The sequence below is a fragment of the Zootoca vivipara genome, chromosome 7 (assembly GCF_965207765.1).
Source record: "Zootoca vivipara chromosome 7, rZooViv2.hap1.1, whole genome shotgun sequence".
NCBI classification, from domain to species: domain Eukaryota; kingdom Metazoa; phylum Chordata; class Lepidosauria; order Squamata; family Lacertidae; genus Zootoca; species Zootoca vivipara.
The window spans coordinates 34,267,670-34,291,703 of NC_142590.1; the positions used below are offsets into that span (position 1 = coordinate 34,267,670).

At 41.8% G+C, this 24,034-nt stretch overlaps 1 protein-coding gene across 6 annotated transcripts in view; it reads right to left on the bottom strand.

Moving 5' to 3' along the window:
- Positions 1 to 15,038, bottom strand: part of DNAJC6 (DnaJ heat shock protein family (Hsp40) member C6) — a 43,013-nt gene extending 27,975 nt beyond the window's left edge. For all 6 annotated transcript variants that reach the window (XM_035124237.3, XM_088673938.1, XM_088673940.1 and 3 more), the window contains exons 1-2: positions 11,993 to 15,038; positions 294 to 444 (exon numbers count right to left, since the gene is read on the bottom strand). In XM_035124237.3, coding sequence (XP_034980128.1) covers positions 294 to 444; positions 11,993 to 12,224 — 383 coding nt within the window. In that variant the 5' untranslated portion in view covers positions 12,225 to 15,038. The remainder of the gene's footprint in view (positions 1 to 293; positions 445 to 11,992) is intronic.
- Between the last annotated feature and the right edge of the window lie 8,996 nt (positions 15,039 to 24,034).

Consider the following 24,034-nt stretch of genomic DNA (forward strand, 5'->3'; position numbering starts at 1 on the left):
AAAAGGGAAAGTTAGTAGCTCCATGCCTTCCTTATGGGCTTCCTGAAGTTAGCAACAGTGGCTTGAGGGTCTTCATAATATTATTCAAACTTCAGACTTCCACGTTTTGCTTTAGTGAATTCAGCTTAATTCACAGCAACCTTTTCTGTTTGCCTCCTAAGATCTCACCAGGCTGCTAAATAATCCCTTTGTCCAAGCCTACTAAAATCTGATTATTTCCCTGTGACAGGGAAATAATTACTAAGCTTACTATTTTGCTAGCTGAGCTCTCCAGGGCTTTTGTTTCATAGTACCTTGCAACAGATTGCATAACTTTCGTAGAAGTGTCTTTAAGAGTGTCCTTCAAGTTATCCTTTAAGTTGCTGAACAGTCTCCCTGCTCCTCCTTTCATCATGTCTAACAGGCCTCCCCCATAGTTAGACTCTATGTCCGGAGACGAGGCACCTTAAAAGAAGAAAACCAGACATAAGACAACACACACACACACACACACACAGCTTTGCTGGAGATTTACGAACCACCACAAGCACCAGATCAGCACCAACAATGTAGCTACCAGTTAGGAACAAGCAAATGGAGGTGTAAATGCCAACCAAGTTAGTCACAATCTCTGGTAAACAACAGGATATATCAGAGTTATTTAACTGTGGTAGTGACATAACCAAAGAATGTTACAATTTTTGTTTTTTAAAAAGGGGGGGTTAGCAGAATTTTTCCTGGAAAGCAAAAAATCAGATTAAATGGTGCAAAAAGACAGGCTACCAATGACATTTAATGGTCACTACAAAATCAGGCACGTATGAGGAGCACCAGTTCTGCAACAAGCACTGTACAGTACGGTACTGTTTTTTTCTGTTCCATGTGGACTGTGGGCTGGATAGAATCAGAGGTGAATGTACCTGGAACAGAGAGTGACTAGCAACAGGAAACAGGGTATCACAGAAAGAAGCATTTTTTAGATAGTAAAGCCTGCTCAGCAGGATGTACTGCAGAACCCGAGACAGCTTTCAGAGGCAGGTGTTGATGTGACAAAGCCCACTTGAGTCATTATATCACTAATGCATAGCTTGCTAAATACAGAGCCACATGTCTGAAGTAAAGTTGCAAGGCATTTAAAAGAATGGTACTCTAGGTCTGTAGCTGTGTTACTTATAATTTTTTTAAAAAGTCATATGGAAGAACAAAGGCATACTATGAACCATGGCCAACTCTGACAAATGCAAAAGAATTTCTGTTTATCAGGCCATTTTCCCTGGACAGTCTAAGCCTGTGGTATCAGATATTTTCAGCATTTGAGTACACTACCCATTTAAAGAGAATTTAACAGAATTACATTGGGAAATTCACACTCTGACATGTATCCAGACATTGGGTTCTTATGATCTGAAACCCAGCGGTGGTAAATTCTGATAGCAGGCGCAATGATATCCATGCACAGTGAGAGCATTCGAACATCTCTCACTCTTCTTATGCAAGTTCCCCTACTTAAAAGCACAGCTCTCTTCAAACCATTTTTTCAATCTGCAATTTGTTTTGTTAAAGCTACACCACATATATTAAGTGAATGACTGCATCAGCATTCCCATTCATTCCAAAGGAGGAAACAGATCCACAGTTGAATGGGCAATGGATCCTTGAACTGGAGCATACATGAACACAAAAGAATAAAATAAAACAAAGGTGTGTTTGTAACAACACAACTGCTAATTAAGAATTAGCAAATGGGTGCAGATGTACACAGTAGTATGTGTAGGTGCCCTAATGGAATGCTCTATCCCCCACTGAGCCATCTTTGTGCTATTTATTCCAAGGCAGGTTCTTCTTCCACACCTCCTTTGCAAACCCCCGAAAGCTAACTGTTGTTGTGTTTCTGGGCAGTAGCCTTTTCATCAGGAGTTCACAAGGCTGCAAATGCTTACAGGGAAGGTACGGAAAGCCTGCCTTGGAATTAACATACTGGCCACAATGCTGTGTACCAGGCAGCACAGTGGCAACCTGGGGGTGGGAGTGTAGAGCTCTACTAAATACTAGGGCACCTCTGCATAACACTCTCTGCGTTTAGCATTGCATCTAAAGATTTGAAAGTTCTTTATGCATAGCCAAGAATATAGCCGGGATCCAAAGAGCCTCTTGGGCATAGCTAGTGCAATTGGTTCTTCTTTCCACTTTTTCAACAGACCACAAACAATTATGTAGTACATCAGTTATAATCTAGTTAACTCTGAACTTTTTGGTAAAGAACTGCTACTTTGGTTGTGAAATAAGACTAAGATATTTGGTAACAGGCATGCTTTCCTAAATCAGTTGCTAACTTCTCATTGGAAGGTTTTTTTAATGAAATGCAGCTGCTTGTGATAACTGCCTCTGTTAATAGTCTTATCTACACCTTTATAAAAGTCTTAATTGCCTTGTACATTGTTGTTTTATTCTTCTATGGTTTACAGACCTTAATTAGATAACACAATAACAATAAATACTGTTCTGATTCTAATAGCCTTGATGGCAGAATAAGTTACAGTATAATCCTGCATGATTTCACCTACCATAGAAAAGGGAGGGGGGATGTTTAACTTTTTCTCATTACCTTGACATTTCTACCGGCTTGTCACCTAAGCTTTATGTGGACTAAAATCTTTTATTTATTTAATTTTTCAAAGTATTATCTCATTAGCAGAAAAGCAATTAAATTTGTGCTCAGAATTGTCATTTAAACGACGACAATATGAAACACAGTCAAGGGCAAAACTGTATAAAAATAAGCACTAATGATGCAATGGCAAAAGATGTGCAAGCGATCTGGTGGTGCTATTCAGTTCTTAGAAACAAAGAGGCTTATGAAATGGACTCTTCTGTTTTTAAAAAGGAGAAAGACAGACCAGACATTGTCTAACAGATTGTTTTGGTTTATTTTGTTTTCACTGATACAGATATATCTCTTGGCTTATTGAAAAGCAAATATAAAAAGACAAGAGATGTTAACTTCTAGAAAAACAAATAATATTTTGCTTACTTCAGCTGATCACTGCTAGCTCTTGAGATTAACCTATGAGAAACCCAGCTCCAAGGGTCTTATCTTCATTGATGTTTCCTGGTCTGAAGATATTTTGGACTAATTGAATGGTCAGTGTTTGGTAAATGAATCTAGTTTTGTCAATCAAATAGAGAATGTTTGTTCTCATAGTCCACCCTGCAGCTATGAAGTTTCAGAAAGCAAACTTAAAGTGATATTTTGCATTTCTAGATTCATTTCAATTGGGGTTTAGGCCCGGTTTTGGCACAGAAACTGCTTTGGTCACCCTGTATGATAACCACCATTGGGAAAGAGACAGCAGAAATGTGTCCCTAATAATTCTCCTCAAACTCTCAGTGGCTTTTGATACTATCAACCATGGTAACCTTCTGGAGCAGCTGTCCAAGTTACCGTAGGAGTGGGTAGGAATGCTTTGTGATGGTTCTTTTCTTACTTGGATGATTATTTCCAGAGGATGCTTCTTGGGGACTGCTCTTTGGCCCCATGGAGCCTTCAATGTGGGGTTCTTCATGGTTTGATTTTATCCTCCATGCTGTTTAACATGTACATAAAACCTCCCTCATTCAGAGTTTATGCTGGCATTTTTCATACCAGTTCAGAATGTTTTTTCATACCAGTTCAGAATCTGACAAGTACTGCTGGTAAAGAACTGTACAGTCTTCTACATATTCTCATTTGTCTAGTTATTACAACTGAATTATTAGAATTTTTAGCAAGGCTTGCAGAAGACGTATTGCTAGAAGTAATAAACTGGAAATATGCAAGTGCCTTTATCATAAAAAGGAAGATAATTAAATTCATAGAAGTACTAGAACTGGTATACAATGCCTATAAATTTCATAGAGTAGCTCACCATAGACATTTTTAAAATTAGAATAGCTAAATGGATGAAAATAATAAAAATGAAGATATTCTCATGTATTTTTTTAAGCATGAAGGTTTGCAAGAATTGATAATAGCCTACAATGCAAAATCTTGAGAGCAGGGAAAATATATTATCCCAGGAGCAATTTGGGGTCAGAAGCATTTTTGCTAGTGGTCATTTGAACAATGCATCCACACACACCAGTGGTGTACAAACTATTGCAGAACAAATGCTGCAGCTTAAACAACTGTATAATATTCACCACATGGCTTCTATATTCAAGCAAACATTGCTATCTATTTCATGTAACATGCCTCTTTTCATTATCCTGGTGTATTCAGTTTGATTACTTTGAAAGTATACTAGCTATGCAGTATGCATACAATAAATTTGAAATGGACATAATTGTAGTATGTTGGTCCTTTTTTGATGTTCAGAAGTCCCTTAATATCCACTGATCATTAGGTATTGATCACCGCATTCTGGGGTGAGATCCCATCTTGCCTTTCTGCTAAAAGCAGGGAAGGGAGATGGAAAGACACAAGATACCTGGAGGGAACAAAGCTCTCCATGGAGAGAAAGGAATCTGCAGGAGGCTAAGTCAGAGGCACTTTCCTCTTACTGGTACCAAAATGGTTGAGACAATGGAAGCTACGTAGAGGAAGTGGGTTTGGAAATTTCTAGCTACAGTTGGGTTAATCTGTGTCCTGCTAGGCCTACATATGCACCACACACAGCAGTTATGGAATTTTGGATGCATACAGAAATGTAGCTCCTGATGGATTAGAATTGATATTAATGCCCTTACCAGACAGCGAAGGGGGAAATGTAACCTAGTCCAGAGTTGTTGAGGACTTTATATGTTAGTGTTGTTGTTTAGTCGTTTAGTGTGTCCGACTCTTCGTGACCCCATGGACCAGAGCACGCCAGGCACTCCTGTCTTCCACTACCTCCCGCAGTTTGGTCAGACTCATGTTGGTAGCTTCGAGAACACTGTCCAGCCATCTCATCCTCTGTTGTCCCCTTCTCCTTGTGCCCTCCATCTTTCCCAACATCAGGGTCTTTTCCAGGGAGTCTTCTCTTCTCATGAGGTGGCCAGTAGCCTCAGCCTCAGGATCTGTCCTTCCAGTGAGCACTCGGGCTGATTTCCTTCAGAATGGATAGGTTTGATCTTCTTGCAGTCCACGGGACTCTCAAGAGTCTCCTCCAGCACCAAAATTCAAAAGTATCAATTTTTCGACGATCAGCCTTCTTGATGGTCCAGCTCTCTCTTCTATACATCACTACTGGGAAAACCATAGCTTTAACTATATGGACCTTTGTTGCCAAGGTGATGTCTCTGCTTTTTAAGATATTTAAGATGTTGTCTTATATGTTAGTAGTAGAACCTTAAAGCTGGTTCAGTGATTAAAGGCATCCAGTACATATCTTTTAGCACTAGTTTGATATGTGCTTGATGAGGGGCATCACTCACCACTGGGGTTGTGGGATTCTGCACCAGCTGCAGCCTCCAGACCAGCCATGAGGGAAGGCACACATAGTGGCCAAATTATCCCTGTTCAGGAAAGGATATAGTTGACATACCAGCCAAAGCTGCTGATAAGCACTCTTCACCATTGAGGTCACCTGAGTCTCCATGGGCAAAGATGATCCCAAGAGCATTCCTAAACTTCATACCTGTTCCTTCGGAGTGAGTGTTACCCCATCTAGAACAGGCACCCCCTCCCCCAATTCTGCTGCTTAGTATCACACACTTTTAAAACTAAATAAATGCCAATTCAAAACAGTTGCAGTTTCATACAATGCATAGCATGGCAGGTTTGCCTCTCAATGGCAATGTTTTCTAGTAATATGTTACCCATGATTAAAACTGCAATATTACACCTACTTCCCAAGGAGAAAGTCTCACTGAGTTCTATGGAACTTGCTTCCAAACCGAAGTATATGGGATGGCACTCTTAGAATCTGTACTGACAGCATCATTGTCCTCACAAGGCTTTTTAGCTTGGTAGAGAGGCAAAAAGAGGAGGCATATAGTGGTGCATAGAATTATGTCTGTAGAGAAAGTGGACAGAGAAAAAATTTTGTTCTCCGAATAATACTAGAACTGGGTCACTCAAAGAAGCTGAATGGCAGAAGACTGAGAAGTACTTCTTCCAGCAAGTAGTTAAATTATTAAATTCACTGTCACAAAATGTGGTAATGGCCTCCAACCTAGGTTAAACTAAGGTTACCAGACTTCCCCGTTTCCCAGGGACAGTCCCCGGATTTACAAATCAGTCCCCTGACAAAATCCTATCATTCCTACGGAAGTTGAAAAGTGTCCCCGGATTCATTGAAAAATATCTGGTAACCTTAGATTAAACAATTTCACAACGGATAAAGCCTACTAGCCATGATGGCTGCATACCACTGATGACCATTTTATCTACTACTGTATTTTAATTTTCTCAGTTGTTTACTGCTTTTCAAGCCTTGAATTTTAATGTAGTTTATTGATCTCTTGTAAGCCATCTAAGGAAAATAAACACTAAACAGTGTACTAGAAATCTATCTAATAATTTTAAAAGAACCAAAATGACTACCTCCAAGATCAGAGGCAATGGGCCTCTGAAATCCTGTTGCTGAAGAACAGCATTGGAAGTTGATACAGTCATACCTCATGTTGCATTAGGTTCATGTTGCGTCTTTTCGGCTTCCACGCGTGCATGCACAGAAGCGTTCTGTGCGCTTTGCAAATGCGCAGAAGCATTATCTTGCACTCTGCGCTTGCGCAGAAGTGCCACTCTAGTTGCGGTTTGTGGTGCGAATGGCACCCTGGAATGGATCGTGTCCGCAACTAGAGGTACAACTGTATTACCCTCATGTCCCAGTTGTGGGCTTCCCATTGCCATCTGGGGGGAAAAGATGCTGGGCTAGACAATCATTTAGCCTGATCCAGAAGGGGTCTTATGTTTATTATTAACTGTATTTGGATTTGCCATTTAGAATGTTGTGGTCTTGGGACAAAAAGGTATTAAAAGATTTCTGTCATGTTTTCCATCACAACTCAGCCACCTCTAGAATGCACAAGACAAAAAATATAACCAGCAAGGAGACACGGAGGTTCTCCCAAGGCTGGCCTGAAATTGCCTGTTCTCAGAGGTCCACGAAATTATGAGCCTAAGTATATTCTCATAAAATTGAAGCATATATGTATTTTAATTTTAAGATCTCTTTACCTGCCTCAAGTTCATAGGGCATGTTATATGTCTTTAGACTAATCTATATTCAGGTTTTCCTTTCATTTTACCCCAGTGTGTGGATACTACTTTGTGGCATTTATCAAGTGCCAGCGCACTTGATTCCTATATTCTTTTGAAGCTTAGAGCTTATAGATCTGCAGTTATACAGACACATACATGCAATACTCAAAAACATTATACCTTACAGATATGTTTACCCGTGGGCAGAGGACAGAAGAATAGTGAACTAGGGTGGAGGAAGAAAGAGAGTGTATTTTCCTTAATGCAGGGAACACCAATCACTGGTGGAAGAAGAGGAGTGTGTGGGGGAGTGCTGGGTGCCCCGCCCCCAGGAAACACACCCTGCTCCTGCCTGCTCGCCGCCGCCCTGCCCCCCCCCCGGTGCCAGAGCATGAAGCTCCGCCACTGACGCCAATTAATTTGTGGTGTCCTGCTTGTTTCCTCAGAACCCAAAAGCATCAGATTTCAAAGCTGCAGATTCAGTATTTGAAAACTTTGCCCCCTGTGGCTTTCCTCTTTACCTTTTACTTAATTTCAGTGGCAAATGCTCTTAATGAAAAATTAAGCCAACTTTTGCACTGGTTTCTGTTAATTTTTCTAGGATTGTATTATCAGCATTATTACATTTATTACCTGCCTTCACCAGCAAGTGCCAGGGCAGGTTACAAAAATTTAAAATTCTTTATTATCTTTTAAGTAAATTAAATAATATTTAATTAATTTATAAAATACAAATACTGGATTATACAGAACAACAAAGTAAGAGTAAGTTACACCCCCTCCTCTCATTTTAAATGAGTCGATACAATAGTGTTTAATATGTCTGTTTTGCAGATCTGGATATTTGGTAATAAAACCTGCTAAAACAAATTATAGTCACAGGAATAGGATGTCTTCTGGAAACACACTTCTCAGTTGTCAAAGGCCAGAGTAAAGTTGTATGTCTCCAGCATTCACTGAAAGCTTTATAGCAGGCTTCCTCAACCTCGGCCCTCCAGATGTTTTTTGGCGTACAAATTCCATGATCCCTAGCTAGCAGGACCAGTGGTCAGGGATGATGGGAATTGTAGTCTCAAAACATCTGGAGGGCCGAGTTTGAGGAAGCCTGCTTCATAGTGAAGGTGCCAGATACGTCTCTGTGAGGAGGAAATTTTAAAACTCAGAGGCTATCACAGAGCATGTTTTCTCCCGGGGTGTCACCTGCTGAGATTTTGTGGGTGGTGAAACAACCAAAAAGGTATCCTCTGGCAATATTAGAATGCTACAGGAAAGGAGGTATTTTGGACTTGAGTCATGTAGGGTTTTCAACGCTAATGTGAGCACCTTGAACTAGGCCCAGAAACAAAATGGCAACTAGTGCAGCTGTTTTAAAATAGGGATTATACAAGAGTTCTAAAGGAAACTCTAGCCAGCAATCTGGTCCATACATTTTGAACCAGCTGAAGTTTCTGAGTTGACTTCAAGGGTAGACCAACATAGAGAGCACTGCAATAATCCAATGTGGAAGTCACCAGATCAAGGTGAAACGCACAATGTGTAGCTGACAAACCAGCTGGAGCTGGAAACAGGTACTCCTAGCCACAGAGGCTACCTGGGCCTCAGGTGACTTCACTGGGTTGTTGAGTACCCCCAAGCAACAAGCCTGATCCTTCCAGGGGAGTGCAACCCTGTACAGAACCTCTTCAGCTCAAGACTTGGAACACATAACACCTTTGTCCTTTAGGCTTCAGTTTCCAATTGTTGGCCCACATCATTGCGTTCAAACTTCAACCACCTCTCTTGATTCAGATGGAACAGAGAGATAGAAGTGCTATCCACATATTGGTAACACTTCACTCCAAAACTGCTGGTGACAGCTCCCAGGGGCTTCATATAGCTGTTAAATAGCATGGGGGACAAGTTGGAATCCTACAGAACACCACAGGAAAACTCCAATGGTGTCTGTGGCCTTCCATAAATGCTTTCTAGAAATGACTCTGGAGGTAGGAGCGGAACCACTGAAATACAGTGCCCTCAAACACCACCTCATTGAGTTGTTCCCGAAGGATGCCATGGTCAATGGTATCAAAAGCTTCTAAGAAGAATAAACAGGATTGCACTCCCCTCCATCTCTTTTCTAACAAATGTATCAACCACTGTGATCAACACAGTTTAGGGCCATGAATGGGCCTGAGGCTAGACTGAAATGGATTCATTTCTCTCCAAGCATGTCTGAAGCTCAATTGCAATGATCCTCTTAAGCACCTCTCCAAAAAGAGGATATTTGCCACTGACTTCCAGGTCTAGGGAGGTTCTCTTAAAGAGTGGACACACCACCACCTACTTCTAGACCAGGCACGTCGAACAGGTAGATCGTGATCTACCGGTAGATCACTGGACATCTGTGGTAGATCACTGGCTCCCCCCAAAGCAGCTCAACAACTTTAGCTCCCCTTAAAAAAAGCTCAACATTTTTGCCATGCACCCCCCCAAAAAAATGTGGCTTCCTCCTCCCTAAAAGAAGGTCAACAACTTTGACCTGAACCCCCCAAAACAGGGCTTTCCTCCTCCCTAAAAAGCTCAACAACCTTGACCTGAACCCCCCAAAAGGGGGTAGATCACTGCCAGTTTTTAACTCTCTGAGTAGATCGCAGTCTCTTGGGAGTTGGCCACCCCTGTTCTAGACAAATGGTTCCTCAGCCATTCCAATGAAGCACCAGTCACTCCCTGGACCCTATTAATCCCCTATGGTTAGCTTTAAGAAGCCAAGATGGGCAAGGGTCAAGAGGATTGAACTGTACCTGGAAAGTCCAGCACAATTTATGAGTTTGCACAGACCTCATTTCTCCTCTCCTCTATTCCAAGAGAAACAGAAGCATTACCCCTTACATCCTTCTCTGATCAGTAACAATTACATAGGAAAAAAGATTCCTTAACTCTACAATACCAAGACAAAGTTTTCTTAGATCAAAGTTATGCCATTGTGGGTGCACACTAACACTAAACACACCTGTTTGTTTAAAACGAACTGATGCATGTAAGTGGAGGTAATGCATTGTGTGTGACTATACTAGTCTTCCCCAGCCTGGTGTCCTCCAAGTACTTTATGTCACAACTCCCATCAGGCCTAGCCATTTAACATCTGTTCAGCTCATTGGGGGAAGAGGAGTAATCTTGGCAGATAGTTTTGAAAAGAAGCATTAGTTCTTCTTCCACTATTTTGAAACCTACATGGAGCCTATTCTTTAAAATAAACCATTAGTTCAGTAGTGTTGTATTATAAACTAGACTCCCAATTCAGGTCATATGGTTCATCATGTGTACTACTCTTATACCATGTAAAGTATCTGGAATTCCACCCCCAACCCCGAGACAATGACTAAACCAGTTCTCAAGTCCAATCCTCTTTATATCAACCAAGTTAATCACACCACATAAATTCAAGGATGGGGACTAAGTACTTGTAGACTATTAGATTCTCACTCTAACAGTTGTGCTTTGGGATTCCACTTCACTGGATATGAGAATATATTTTTAAATGGACTGGCAGCACATCACTTTGTGGAAACTGCTTATACATCAAGAAGATGTTCTCTGGAGGAAAAAGGAAGCTAGTGTCAAAAACGAAACAGCTATGGATAAAATTGTTAGCAAACACAGCTGGTATCATTAGTATTGAAATACGAAGAAGAAGAAGAAGAAGAAGAAGAAGAAGAAGAAGAAGAAGAAGAAGAAGAAGAAGAAGAAGGAGGAGGAGGAGGAGGAGGAGGAGGAGGAGGAGGAGGAGGAGGAGGAGGAGGAGGAAGGAACACATCCATCCACACATTTCAGTACATAGCTGATAATCCATCAATAGCTACTCTCAGCAATCCAGGCTAATCTGAACCAGGACCCCTGAAGTGCATAGCTTCTCATTACTTCACATCTGGCTATACAATTGGAAGATTTAGCAAGGGGTGGGGGTAGTTGCCCAACTCATGCAGCATGCCAGTCTAATTCCACTGGTCATTCCAGCAAAATTACATTCAAGCTTTCCTTCCCTTTGCTATTGGGAGGGGCACAACTTTATTTACCTGCCAATAAAGCAGTGTTTTCTAATTTCTTCTTGTGTTGTTCCCTATCAATAGATCTAGAGACAATACTAGCATGCTTGTTAGCGTTTACAGATAACAAAAGAACTCTTTTGGCCAAGCCACTCAGGATAGTTTTTTGCAGAAATAAATAAGCCATTGTTTAGTAGCCTTCATTTCCAATACAACATCAACATGTATTCCACATCTGATATTCAGTTGTATTTTACCCCAATTAAACAATGACCCAGAGCACTTTTTCCACTGTTATAATGTGACCACTTTAAAACTGCTCTTAAGCATGTTTACCATAAGATAAACTAGACATGGACCCAATACTTTCTGAAAAATACGTTTTCGTTCTTCCTATGATCACCCTGAGTTTACTGTGATTTCTTCACTTATGTTAATAAGGCACACCACCAGCCAACGAAACCTAAGCCATCTTCCCTCCATGCCCACTTAGCACACATCCTGAGAACAATACACTGACCTCAGCAGTTCCTTTGCATCTCTCCTCACTCCTTTCCCCATCAATTAACAGAAGAGAGTGACAGCTGGGATACCTTTCCTCATTAGCTGGTCTTCAAAGCTCTTTAAATTTGCAACACTGAGCCCTCTTAGGTTTCCTTGCCTCAGAAACCGGAGGATGGCCTGGACCCCGGCCAGCCTTGCCTTCCTCCCAGCACCAGCACGCCTGGGCCTCTCAGATCTTGCTGGGAAGAAAGGTGGGGCTGTAACCAGAGCCTCCCATCACCCACAGCCTCCTTCCCCTCCCCGGCCGAGAAGTTAAAGCCGCTACCTGAGCTGTCCATGGTGCTGCAGTCGAGCGGCTGGTGCTGCTGTCGCGCTGGGCTCCGGGCTGCTGCTGCTGCCGCCACCACCGCGGGGATCACCCCTTGTTTGCTGATGCTGCCTCCGCCACCGCCGGTTCGCTCCCGGCTGCCGCAGAAGTCACCGTTGCTGTCCACGAGCTGCAAAGATTCATAGCCATCATTGTTGGTCTTTTTCCGGTAGCTCCCGAGGAGGCTCATGGGCTAGTCAGGCACAGAGGGTCTCCACTGGCATAAAGGAGGAAGCGGCAGGAGGAGGAGGAAGAAAGGGAATCACAAGTGCATAACCTTCCCCGAGAGGCGGAGGCAGCCACACGCCCAGAAAGGGGGCTGCAGCCCCAGCAGGGCCTTCCTCGAGAGCGAGCTGGTGGGTGTATGCGCGCGCGGTGGCAGCCTCCCCGCCTCCCTCCCCGCCTCTCTGCCTGGAAGCGATTGGAGCAGCCTGGGCAAGGCACGCCTCGCCTTCCACGGACGAGAGCCAGGGCCTGGCCATTAGGGAGCACATCGCTTTCCAGAGATCTGGTGCCCGGAAGCAATCCGGGAGGCGCCTTAGCCGTGCCTCCGTTGCCATTGGGCTTCTCCTCTCCGCACATAGAGCATCGCCAGCCATGCAACTGTCGATCTCAATGGTCATGCAGGAAGGGGACGCGGTGCTCGACAACAGGAGCAGCCCTACTGAATCCCGACGGTGAAAGCAGCAGAGCTCCGCGTTCCACAACCCAGGAGTGTTTCTCCGTTTTAAGTCAGCCGGCAGAATTTCACAAAAGCGGAAGTTTTTCCAGCTCCCTCCCACGCCCTGTATGTGATGCATCTTCCACTCTTGACTCCAGCACTTTCTCATGTCCCAGTTCTCCCAGATCCCCCCCCCCCCGCGCGCGCCTCTTTCCCTTGTTTTAGGAAGGGGCGAAAGAGAGAGAGACTACAACCAAAGGAAGGGGAAGGGAAGCCTAGCGCTACCCTGAGTTTGTAATCAGGATAACTGGAATGTTAAAGGAAGAGCGAAGTAGATGGGGATCTGTCCAACAATAGCATAGAGGTACATGTGGGTGTTAAAACACTGGATGCTATGTTAGTTAAAAAGTAAGTCTTACTGAGTTAAACGGGGTTTTTAGACTGCACAGATTTGCAGCCTAAAGGTGGCAATAGGTGGCCCATCTGCAGAAAGAGAAAAGCAAAAACAGCCGTATCACTGAAAGGAAGTGGCCCTAACTTGCTGAAATAAGTTGAGTTCCTTTGCATGCCATAATGTGGTCCATTAAGAAACCTTTTATGAAAGGAAAAGATAGTGCTGTAGAAATAGGCTCTGTCTGTTAAACCTGCCATCTATGGCTTTAGTCATTTTTACTATATCCTTACTACAACTCTGCCAAATTACAAAGGCTGCAGTCCTAACCATACCTCTAGGGTGCTTCATTTTCCAAGACTACCAAGGCCTTATTATTCAGTTTGGGAGTAACACAGAACTACAAGTGGCATCAACTCAATTTAAGCAGCTATAGAGCTCATTGCAATTGACTTACAGCTGCTAACCTCTGCAACTTTTGCAAAAACTATTGGTGGGGTGAATATATGTATGTAAATCTAATAAAAATATTTTTTAAAAACAAAACCTGATGTAACAGTTACAAATGGACTTCCCTACCATCACATTGCAGCCTGGGAAACTGGAAGGTCTTACTTGCTAGATAGGTAGGAGTAGATTCAGATGAAATGTTGAGGTGGTAATTGATACAACAAAGTCACTATGGGGTGAAATGTTTTGAGAGTGGTGGCTAGAGGGTTTACACCATTCCCTAGAACATTAACAAAACCTGGGTCAACATGGAGGCAGGTTAATGATGATCAGCCAGTAGAACTGTGACACACAAAAACATCAAAGAGCAACTGGTCACCATGCCCAAAGTCACTAGGTTTAGGATGACCTTAATGATTCATCTGTTATTACAGCAAATCAAAAGAAGAGCAATTATTTGAAAGAGCTGTTGGACTCCAAATTGCCTGGGAGCTGTACCCTGTCATTGAGAAGCTTTTAATATTCCTTTGACCCACAAAAATCCCAGAGCCTGAGGCTGACCATAATTATTCCATGATGTGAGAAAGCAATACAGATATTCTTTCAGCCAACATAGAAAAATAACCATAGGCAATATATATTTTATGAAAGACAGTGTCAGAAGTTTCTTGCATTCTCATGCTTATATTGTCCTAGCTTCACTAACCCAGATAGAGGTTAGGTTCTCCTCTTATTGGGTACAGTGATGCAGAAGGACTATAGAACAATGGTAGACTGGCACTGAAATTGAGTGATTTCAGTGCAAATTCATTAGAATCCCAATTAATCCTTTCTGGGCTCCTAAACAAATCCTGTCAGCCGGGCTATAGCACACAAGTACAATGATGATGATTAGTTTATTAGAATGGATTAACATTTACAGATTGATTGTATCATACAAAAAGATGCTCCTCTGTTGCTCCTCCACATAAGTTTGTTTATAAAATTGTGTTTTTAAACTCTATATGTTCCTGAACCAGTATAATATTCATATATATTGTTAGAATAGTCTATAGCAAACACAAAAAAGGTATTGAAATGGACAATATTCTTACCAATATCTACACATTTAGGAGATCTATACAGTGGTCTGTGAATGTGGAAAAAGCTTTCTGCTATGTCCCAGCTTCAGTCCATGCACAATGTTTAGCACAAGATGCTGCTGCACTTTCATCTATGTGCAAAATGCTAAATGTTTGCAAGAGAATGCAACTAAGAACTACTGAGATAATTTGGATAAATGTAATGCTTTCTTTTATGCCTGCAGCGCACCGAAGTGCATAAGATATGTATTCATTATTAGTGCTTATATTCATTACTACGACTTCCGCTCAGTGGCCTGTTAGTGATTGATTTAGACTTCTATAAATTAAATCTGTGTATATTGTTATGCTCTCTCTGCTTGTCTGAGCTGTGACAAGCTCCAGAGGTTTGTATTTTCCTTTCAAATGAAGGATTACTGAAGGCTTATTGGATTTTGTAATATTTGCATTTATTTACAAATACACAGGTTGAACATAGGTGAACTTAAAATACTCCAACTGACAGCCAAAGTCCACTGCTGCCACATTGGATCTCCAGAAAGAGGGAGCTGGCACCCCCAAAATACTGTTATGTAAAATGAAATTTGTTTATTGCCACCTAGATTAGGAGTGAATAACTGGATCTGGCTAGTGAGCTAGAACCTTCCTCCCCTTGTGGGACCACCTATCTGTCAATCACCTGACATTATTATGATGTCAGGTAACAAGTTTAAAGGGGCTGGCTCTGTGCACCAATCAGCTGATTAGTGTGCAAAGCCATCCCTTCTGAAGTCCACTCGTAAGCACTTTGTATTGAAACCATCCCATCCCAATGGGTAACTTCTTAATGCAATCAAGCCCAGTGGGGCTTCCTGTCAATGGCAATTGAGAAGCATACTTTCTGACACGATGAGTGTTAGTATGATTGGACGGTTTTTTGTTTTAAAATTTGCTTTATATATGATTAAAATATGATTTAACTTATATATGATTTAAGTACGGGTCATTATGATTTATTATGATTTGATATTATTATTTTGGCATTATTTGATTTTGATTATGTGTTATCAGTGTGTGTTTTGTTTGGTTGTTTTTGTCTTTTATGTATATTTTTAAACGAAATAAAGTCTTTTTATATTTTAAAGAGAGAGAGAGAGAAGCATACCTTCTGAAACATACAGCTGATGGAAGTTCCAGGCCACCTCCTTTTGCCATAGCTGCCAAGTTTTCCCTTTTCTCGCGAGGAAGCCTATTCAGCATAAGGGAAAATCCCTTAAAAAGGGATAACTTGGCAGCTATGCCTTTTGCTGTCCAGCAGACTATTATTCAGTCCCTCAAAAATGTCAAGACTTTCTTTACAAACCCCTTCTATAACATTACCTGCATCCTGTCTAGTTTTGCTTGCCTTGTGTTTCTCTTCAGTGACTCACCAAATAAAAGCAGTCTTTCACTTTTTATTGATTATTCTCCCAAGGCTTTCATTTCAGCAGTAGTTATCAAGCAATTTCAGTCAGTATGTCATTCTCTTGTCCCTTTCCTCATTCGAGAGAATGGATGTGATTTCATAAAGAATGTATGAAGTGGGAGGGCAGGTAGAAAGAGGGTGGGAGGCAATCAATGAATTCTTCCACATTTATTCAATGGAACAATGTCTGTTTCACTGTAGAATTGTCAAGGTGTTTGAGAAATTGTGCAAGTGGCAGACCTTTTATAGAAATGAATGAAAGGCATTAAACTTTCCAAGAGCAGTTGCCGCAAAGTGTTGCTTTACAGAGGGTTTCCAGTGGCCAAATGTTTTTAAGCAACTTTTAAAGTGAGTCAGGGTGAATATGGCTGCTTACCCCTATGCACTGTGATTTTTGATGAGAAGAAATAGATAAGCACCAACATAGTTTAAAAAGATGGGTGGGAACATTAACAAAGTTAAACATTTTCCCCACTCCATCAGTAGACAAACCACCATTTTTAGAACACTTTAGAACACTTTGGGGACCTGGATGTGAAGAGTGCAACCAGTAATCAGACAGTATTGCCAGGCTGGTGCTGGCAATACAGGCTGCAAGCCTCCAGACACCTACTGATAATATATAAGCCTCAAGAGGGAGTCAAAAGGAAGAGTGAAAGCTTCTAGATGGGTTGTTTAGTGAGCAGTCATGCTTTTACTGTATGTTTCTGAAGAGGCTACATGGCATTGCAAGCACTTGGCTGTTATTTTGTGCTTTCCACTGCATTTCCCCTCTCACTTTTCCATACCCACCAACATTTCTCCGGTGAAAATAAGGACATCCTTAATAATAATAATAATAATAATAATAATAATAATAATAATAATAATAATTATACCCCACGCATCTGACTGGGTTGCCCCAGCCACTCTGGGCAGCTTCTAATCTATAAAAAAGCACGAGAAAACATTAAAAAAAATTTTTTTAAAAAAACCTTCTCTATACAGGGCTGCCTTCAGATGTCTTCTAAAACTTGTATAGTTACTTATCTCCTTGGCTCTGGGGTGACATAATGGCAAAAAGAAACACAATATGAAGATCGAAGCAGTATGGTGATCAAAGGAAGGAGCAAAGCTTTTAGAGGGGAAATGGGGTCCCAAGTGCTTCAGCCATTTCTTCCACTCTTCCCCCACCCCACCCCAACCCCCAGCACTTACTTTCTTCAGTCTGCTAACACAGAAAAATGGGGAGGGGGGGGCTTTCCCTGACCATACATGAGAGACGTGTATTTTAACTAGCTATCCAAATGCCCATTAGACAAATAACTTTTAATTAGGACTGAGAGAGCTTGGGATCATTTTTACTAGCAAGCTTGCTCTTTCTTTTCTTTGATCTTTCTAGTACTGTATTGCAAAATAGTCAGCTTAATTGCAATCAATGGATGCACTAGGGTGGGGTGGGGATCCTGGCACTGAGGCACACAGAGTACACGGGAGGCTCTAAAGGGGGGAAGGGGAGACAGAGAGACCCGCTAAGGGAGGTGCCAGCAGAGATCCCCTCAAAGAGCCTTTCCCGCCTGCTCACGGGCAGCTTACTGGGCACCGACATGCCACATGCCCAACAGCTCGGAGAGCCTGAGGTCTAGGTAGCAGCAGGCTTGGATCCAAAGAGCCCAGGCTAGCACCATAGAGAAAAGCTAACGAGTGATCCCCGTGTGCACACTTCCTGGTTCTGCTCGCAAAGCAAGTCTTTGTACCGGGAACAGGCGTGTCCATAGAGATAGGAAAAAGTAAAGAGTGATACTCGCGTGCACACTTCCTGGCTCTGTTTGCAAAAAAATAAAAATGTTTACACCCATAGCCGCCTCCAGCTCTGGCAGGGAAAGCGGGACATTCACGGATCCAATCAGAATTCGGAATGGGCTTCTGTAATCTGTGATGTCCCGCTAAAATAGGGACACTTGGAGGATCTGATATATGCTGCGAAGACATATTAAAATAATTCATTCAGCAATCCTTATCTTCCTTCAGCACACCTTTAACTCCTTTATCACTCCCTACCTATACTACTCCTTTTCCTACTACTAATATATTTAAATATTTTGTTGGCAGTGGTTGTCTTTATATTTTTAGCAATGTGCTCCTAAAATTTTATGTAATTTTACCATCCCTTATTGTCTGCTTGCATTTCTTTTGCCAAATTTCTGTTCCATTCTGTTCTCGCATGGACAAAACTTCCATTTTTAGGAAACCTTATTGCCTCTAATAGCTTCCTTTACTCTGCTTATATACTGGCATATTCTTGGCCTTGGTGGTACCTTTTCTGATCTGCAGTATGCATGTCAGTTCTAATTTTGTGTTTTTAAACAACTCCCAAGCATTTCAGAGAGATTTGACCCCCTTGGCTTTGCCTATTAACTTCCTTTTTATCAATTCCTTCATTTTGGGGTGGTTTCCTTTTTTGAAGTCAAATGTGACCATGTTTTCTAACAATTTGCATGTATATTTAACATAATAGCTTTATGGCCACTGCTCTCAACTGGTTCAACAACACTTACATCTCATTATATCAATGCTGTCCTCCAAGACCAAGCACACCAGTTTGCCTATTTTGGCTCAGTAAAGAAAGGAGTTCAGAACACTCCTTCCACAGCACCCTGCCTTTTACCACCCAAAATATTTATCTCCTAGCTAGATTCACCTTCAAACTGGAGCCTGGCTGATGAAAATGTGATATTGGAGGAATGACTTGTTAGAAATAAGCCTTGCAATAGTGGTGGTGGTGGGAGGGAGGGCAAGATTCCATAGTCCTGAAACATGCATTTTAGAATTGGGTGCACACAAACCATTAGTTTGTCCTTATTTGAAATGATTATTAGTATTTTTTTTTAGCATGGTCTACCATGTCCTAAGATCTGTCCTTGGATGGTGTGGGATTCACTGCAGCTTATGCTTCTCCCGCATTATTCAGATAATGTTGGGAAGATCTGGGCCACATGGGCGGAGCTCATAATAAAAACCAGTGTGGTTTAGTGGTTGGAGTGCTAATCTAGAACCTTGGAGACTAGAGTTCAAAACCCCAATCAGCCATGAAGCTCACTGGGCGACCTTGGGCCAGTCATAGCAGGTGTTGAGGAAAGGTCTGTATCTGAGAGCATGGAGAACTGTTTCCAGTTAGGGTAAACAGATATTAGATTAGATTTGAGGTGTCAGAGAATACCAGATTTTGCTGCAGAACCAGTCATCAGACCAGTGCAAACAGGCAACAGACATGCAGTTTAGTTCTTTAGATCTACAACTCTTTCTGAGGGTTGGTTCAACCATTGTACTTAGGAGGTCAACTGAGGGCTTGCTATCTTTTATTGATTGATTGATTGATTGCTTTAATGATGCAAAGCTTCTTCGAGCAGCTTTAAGGCATCGTACCTTAAGTAAAAACACTTTGAAAATTCTGCAGGTGTGTAATTGTATGTACAAATGGGCAATATACATATGTACATATGGAAAATGGCATATACATAGTACTTGTAAGTGCCTTATGCCACTTGTGGGGCATAATAACTGGGTTCATGGTATCCTGTGCCATTCTGAAATAGGCATCTGTACATGGGATCAGTCATCTTGTTGTTCATAAAATGGCCTTTTACATGGAAAGTGGTATGCAATAACTTTCTGTACCATTTTATAGTGTTTAAAGTACACAGCAGAGGTGCAATGGGATGAAATAAGTGTTAAAATAAGGGGAAAAACAACAGAAAGGAAAGAGTAAGAAGAGTCTGAATTTGATATCCCGCTTTATCACTACCTGAAGGAGTCTCAAAGCAGCTAACATTCTCCTTTCCCTTCCTCCCCCACAACAAACACTGTGTGAGGTTAGTGGGGCTGAGAGACTTCAAGGAAGTGTGACTAGCCCAAGGTCACCCAGCAGCTGCATGTGGAGGAGCGGAGACACGAACCCGGTTCCCCAGATTACGAGACTACCGCTCTTAACACTACACCACACTGGCTCTTGGTTCACCTCATAAGAACTGTGTGTGTGTGTTCTGTGAACACATTTTTTAATGTACCTTTTTAAAGGATTTTTCCAGAATTAACCTTTAGAAATCCACACAAGGATGGGGTAGGATGTACTTTAAAATCTCCATGTGTAGTACTAGGATAAGTGCAACTGTGGCCGCATCTGCACTATACATTTAAAGGACCACTTTACCACTTTAAGCAGTTGTGTCTTCCTCCAAAGGATCCTGGGAAGTCTAGTTAGCTAAGGACGTGAGTGTTCTTAGGAGATTCTTATTTCCCTCAGAGATTGTTAAACCACTCTGGGAATTGTTGCTGTGTGAGGCAACTGGGAGCAATGATTTTAAAACTATATATAAAAAAAATGATCTGTAGTAAAACGCAGTGTAAAACACAATATAAAACAGCAGTCAACAATTAACAGAAGCTGCCCCATCAAAATACAAATTACTAAAACTTTTTTTTTGACAGTGACAGTTTCTATTATTTGGCTTCACTAAAGAATTACAGAACTATGCTCAACTTGCAGAAAATGCAATGTAGCTTCAGGCACTGACAATGCAGTCCTATGCATGTTTACTCAGAAGTAAGTCCTGCTATGTTCAGTCGAGCTCAAAGTCCTAAGTATACTCTGCAGCTTGAGCTAGGCTCTTCTTTGTAGCCAGTCCAATTACTGGTTAACAAAGCACATCATGCATCTTGCACTGTGTAGCCAAAGTGCAGCAATAATAATTAAAAAGGGCACCAAGTCAGAGGTATCTTTAAAACAAGGGATGAGTTTACGTAATGCAGCCAGATGGCTTGAGAATATGAGTCATAGAATCCAGGGAAAGTGCCCCTTTGACACTAACAAGCCAAATGAGTCATATTCTGAGATGGGGGAGAAACTTGATTCAGAGAGCATTTAAAGGAAAATCTAGTGAATTTGTGAAACAAAATAGCCATGGTCCAAAAATTCGCACTTCTCAGAGTTTTGCAATGTACTTGTTTGCCATGTAATGTGTAAAAAATATATTCTCCCATATACTGAGGACAAGTGTGCATAAAATGCATATATTAGTAAAAAAAATGAACATTTTTTTTGGGAGGAAATAGCTTTGCAACAATCTGTACTGGGCAAAATGGCAAACAGTACAAAGTGCATATTAGGGGGACTTAAAAAAACCTTGCAAACTATTGAGAACTAAAGTTTGGAAAACAGAGAAAAATAAAAAATGACAAATTTGTCTATCCCTAGTCATGTACCATTGAGGAGACTGGCCTTGATCACTTTGATCTAGAGTCAGGAATGTTTTCTTTATATCCCTAAATAATCTCTCAGGGCACATGTTTATACATTCAGCAGTATCAAGTTGAAAAGATTTCCTGGACCGTACAACCATAGGAGCGGGAGCACATTATATATTTCCCTTCATGTATTTCCCTTCATGTACAAAGCTATTGTTATGAAAAATGTACCCCAAAATGCGTTGCCTTTTAAGAAGGACAGACGCGGGTCGGAAGCTCCAAAATTTGCACTAAGTTCAGCTCCGCCGGGAAAATGACAGAGACCACACGATGCTGTCAGGAAAAACAAACTGATCCCTTTATTGCAGAATGCAAAGCTACAGCTGTAGGGTCCCTGCCTCTGGAAAGAAGGAAGGAACCCCGGGAAATGGTGAAGTCCCCCTATATACCCTCCTGTTCATGCATGGAAATCTCTGGACTGGGAGGGAGGGGGAGACAAGGGCGACAGGTGGGGGATCGGATTAGCTGGGTGCGGAGATGGCTTTTCCTTTCAGATGGGGAGATGTCAATTGCTCTTCTCCTGTCGCTGATGGTGCTCCCTGTTGTTTGGCAGGAAGGGCAATCAGTCGAGATGGGTGCAGAGGTGGGGTGGAAGTCTGCCCGGCAGGTGTTTTCCTCCAGGCCATGGAAGGGTGGGCTACGTTGAGGATGGCAATTTATTTGAATAAAGTTGTTCCAGCTAATCCCTCCATTGTCCGTGTGTCCCTGAATGGGCACAGGGTGGTAGCAGGGCAAGGCTCAGGTGGGTTGGGATCATACAGGGTTCATACAGAAAATATACCTGGAAAACATACCTAATACAGGGATTTCTAATTAAAAGGTAGCAGTCCTGACATATACAGTTCTAAGATATAAAACAGCAATTCTAATACAGAGGCAGCGGATAGAGATTTCATGGTAAGAGAACATATAATAGGCTGTATTATTAACTTGAGTAGAAAAGTTTAACTTTGGATTTGGGCGGTTTCCCCCCCCCCTTCTTCTGGAAACATTGTTTTGTTCTGGGCGGAGGGGAGGTGGAGAGGGGAAATGTGTGAGTTTATGCTAACTGTTGTGCATATGCAGATCCTTAAGCCTTCCTTCAGGCAGGGTCGAGTCCTAGCTAGAGGGGTGGGGAGACAGGGAAGATGGCATTGAACAGGATTCTGGGTATTGCAGCTGTCAAATTCTGTCACCCCTCTCTGTTCATTAATAATGGTGTCCTGCAAACCCCCCCCCCCCAATATGATTTTATAACAGCCCCCTCTCTGAGGCAATATTGTTGTGTAACAACCAATCATTGCCTCACATAATCGACAGTGACGTATTCTCCATTTCCTAGGTGGTACATTGGCACAACCTAGGGGTATGTGGTGGCGGCTCAAAGGGGGGCTTGGGAGAAGCATTTTATAAGAAATGGTATATGCCTTACATTTACCGGGAAGGTCCACCAGTGACTGAAAAATGCAGTTTCCTTGGAGTTTGCCTTTTGTGTGTTCTCAGGTGTAAAAGTTAGCTTTCTGGTCCCACACCTCCATCATGGCACAGCAGCAACAATCCCTGGTGAATCCCCTTAGGGCTTTCATATTGACCATGTCACCTGGCACTCACCATAGCTGCCACAGGTTTGGACATGTCATGAGAGAGATGCCTTTGCCTTGGGCTTTCTATGGGATTTTTTATTATAGGCTCTGGTCTTGCACTGTAGTAGGGAGTTGCTCAGTTACTCTTAAAGGGAGAAAGCTACTTGCACCTTGGATACACTTGCCCAATTAGAACTGACCCAATTATAATTTATACAGCCCCATAAAAACCATTCTGAAAAGGGCACATGTCCAAATTGGTCAATTTAATTCTATAAGGAATCATTCCAGGTAAATCAAGGCATATACACCTTCTTGTATCTGCTGGTTTCATGAATCCTGAAACTGCTTCTTGGTAAAAAGAAGGCTGGCACACTACAAAGTGCCAGGTGAGATAAGGAAATGTGGTCATAAATTGATCTAAATCTCAATAATGGACTATGCAATAGCCTGATCTTTTAGAAAACATGAGTCCTCCATTGGGCGTATAAGGAATAATACCACCATACAATAACTTACTATACATTAAACATGAAAACAATTACACACAAAAATGCCCCCCCCCTTTGTGGAAATAACATATACTTGTCAGGCATAGGTCAACGTTTCTGCATAATATCACGTAACATAAAACATAATTATATATCAGTTGCATATCTTGAGGCCAACTCTTAACAGGGCACAGAGTCCTGAAGTCAAAAGAGAGCATATGTCCTTGCAATTCACTTTCCCCCCTTTGTCAGCCCATATCCTTTTGGAATGAGATAGTTGTGGCCAGTTTGAAAACTCTGGTGTCTGTTGTTGCAGGTAAAAGTCTTGTGGTCCGGAGGATTTGGGTTCAAGGTTTTTTCCATCATTGCGTCTGTAGTAACATCTGTAGAAGGAGTATGCTGTAAGGGGCAGGGTTTGGGGTACTTAAGGGCACAGTTAGAAGAAGGAAAGGGCAAAAGCCAAAGGGAAGAAGAGGGAAAAAGGGGGTGGCAATATCTCCTGGAGTTTTTTTGGGAAGCTGCAAACAATAAAATCTTGATGCATTAAGTATTTTATTCATCACATTTCTATATAATTACTACTGTTATTAGCTGCTAAGTCTGTTTTCCTTTACCTAGGGGTTTATTATTATTATT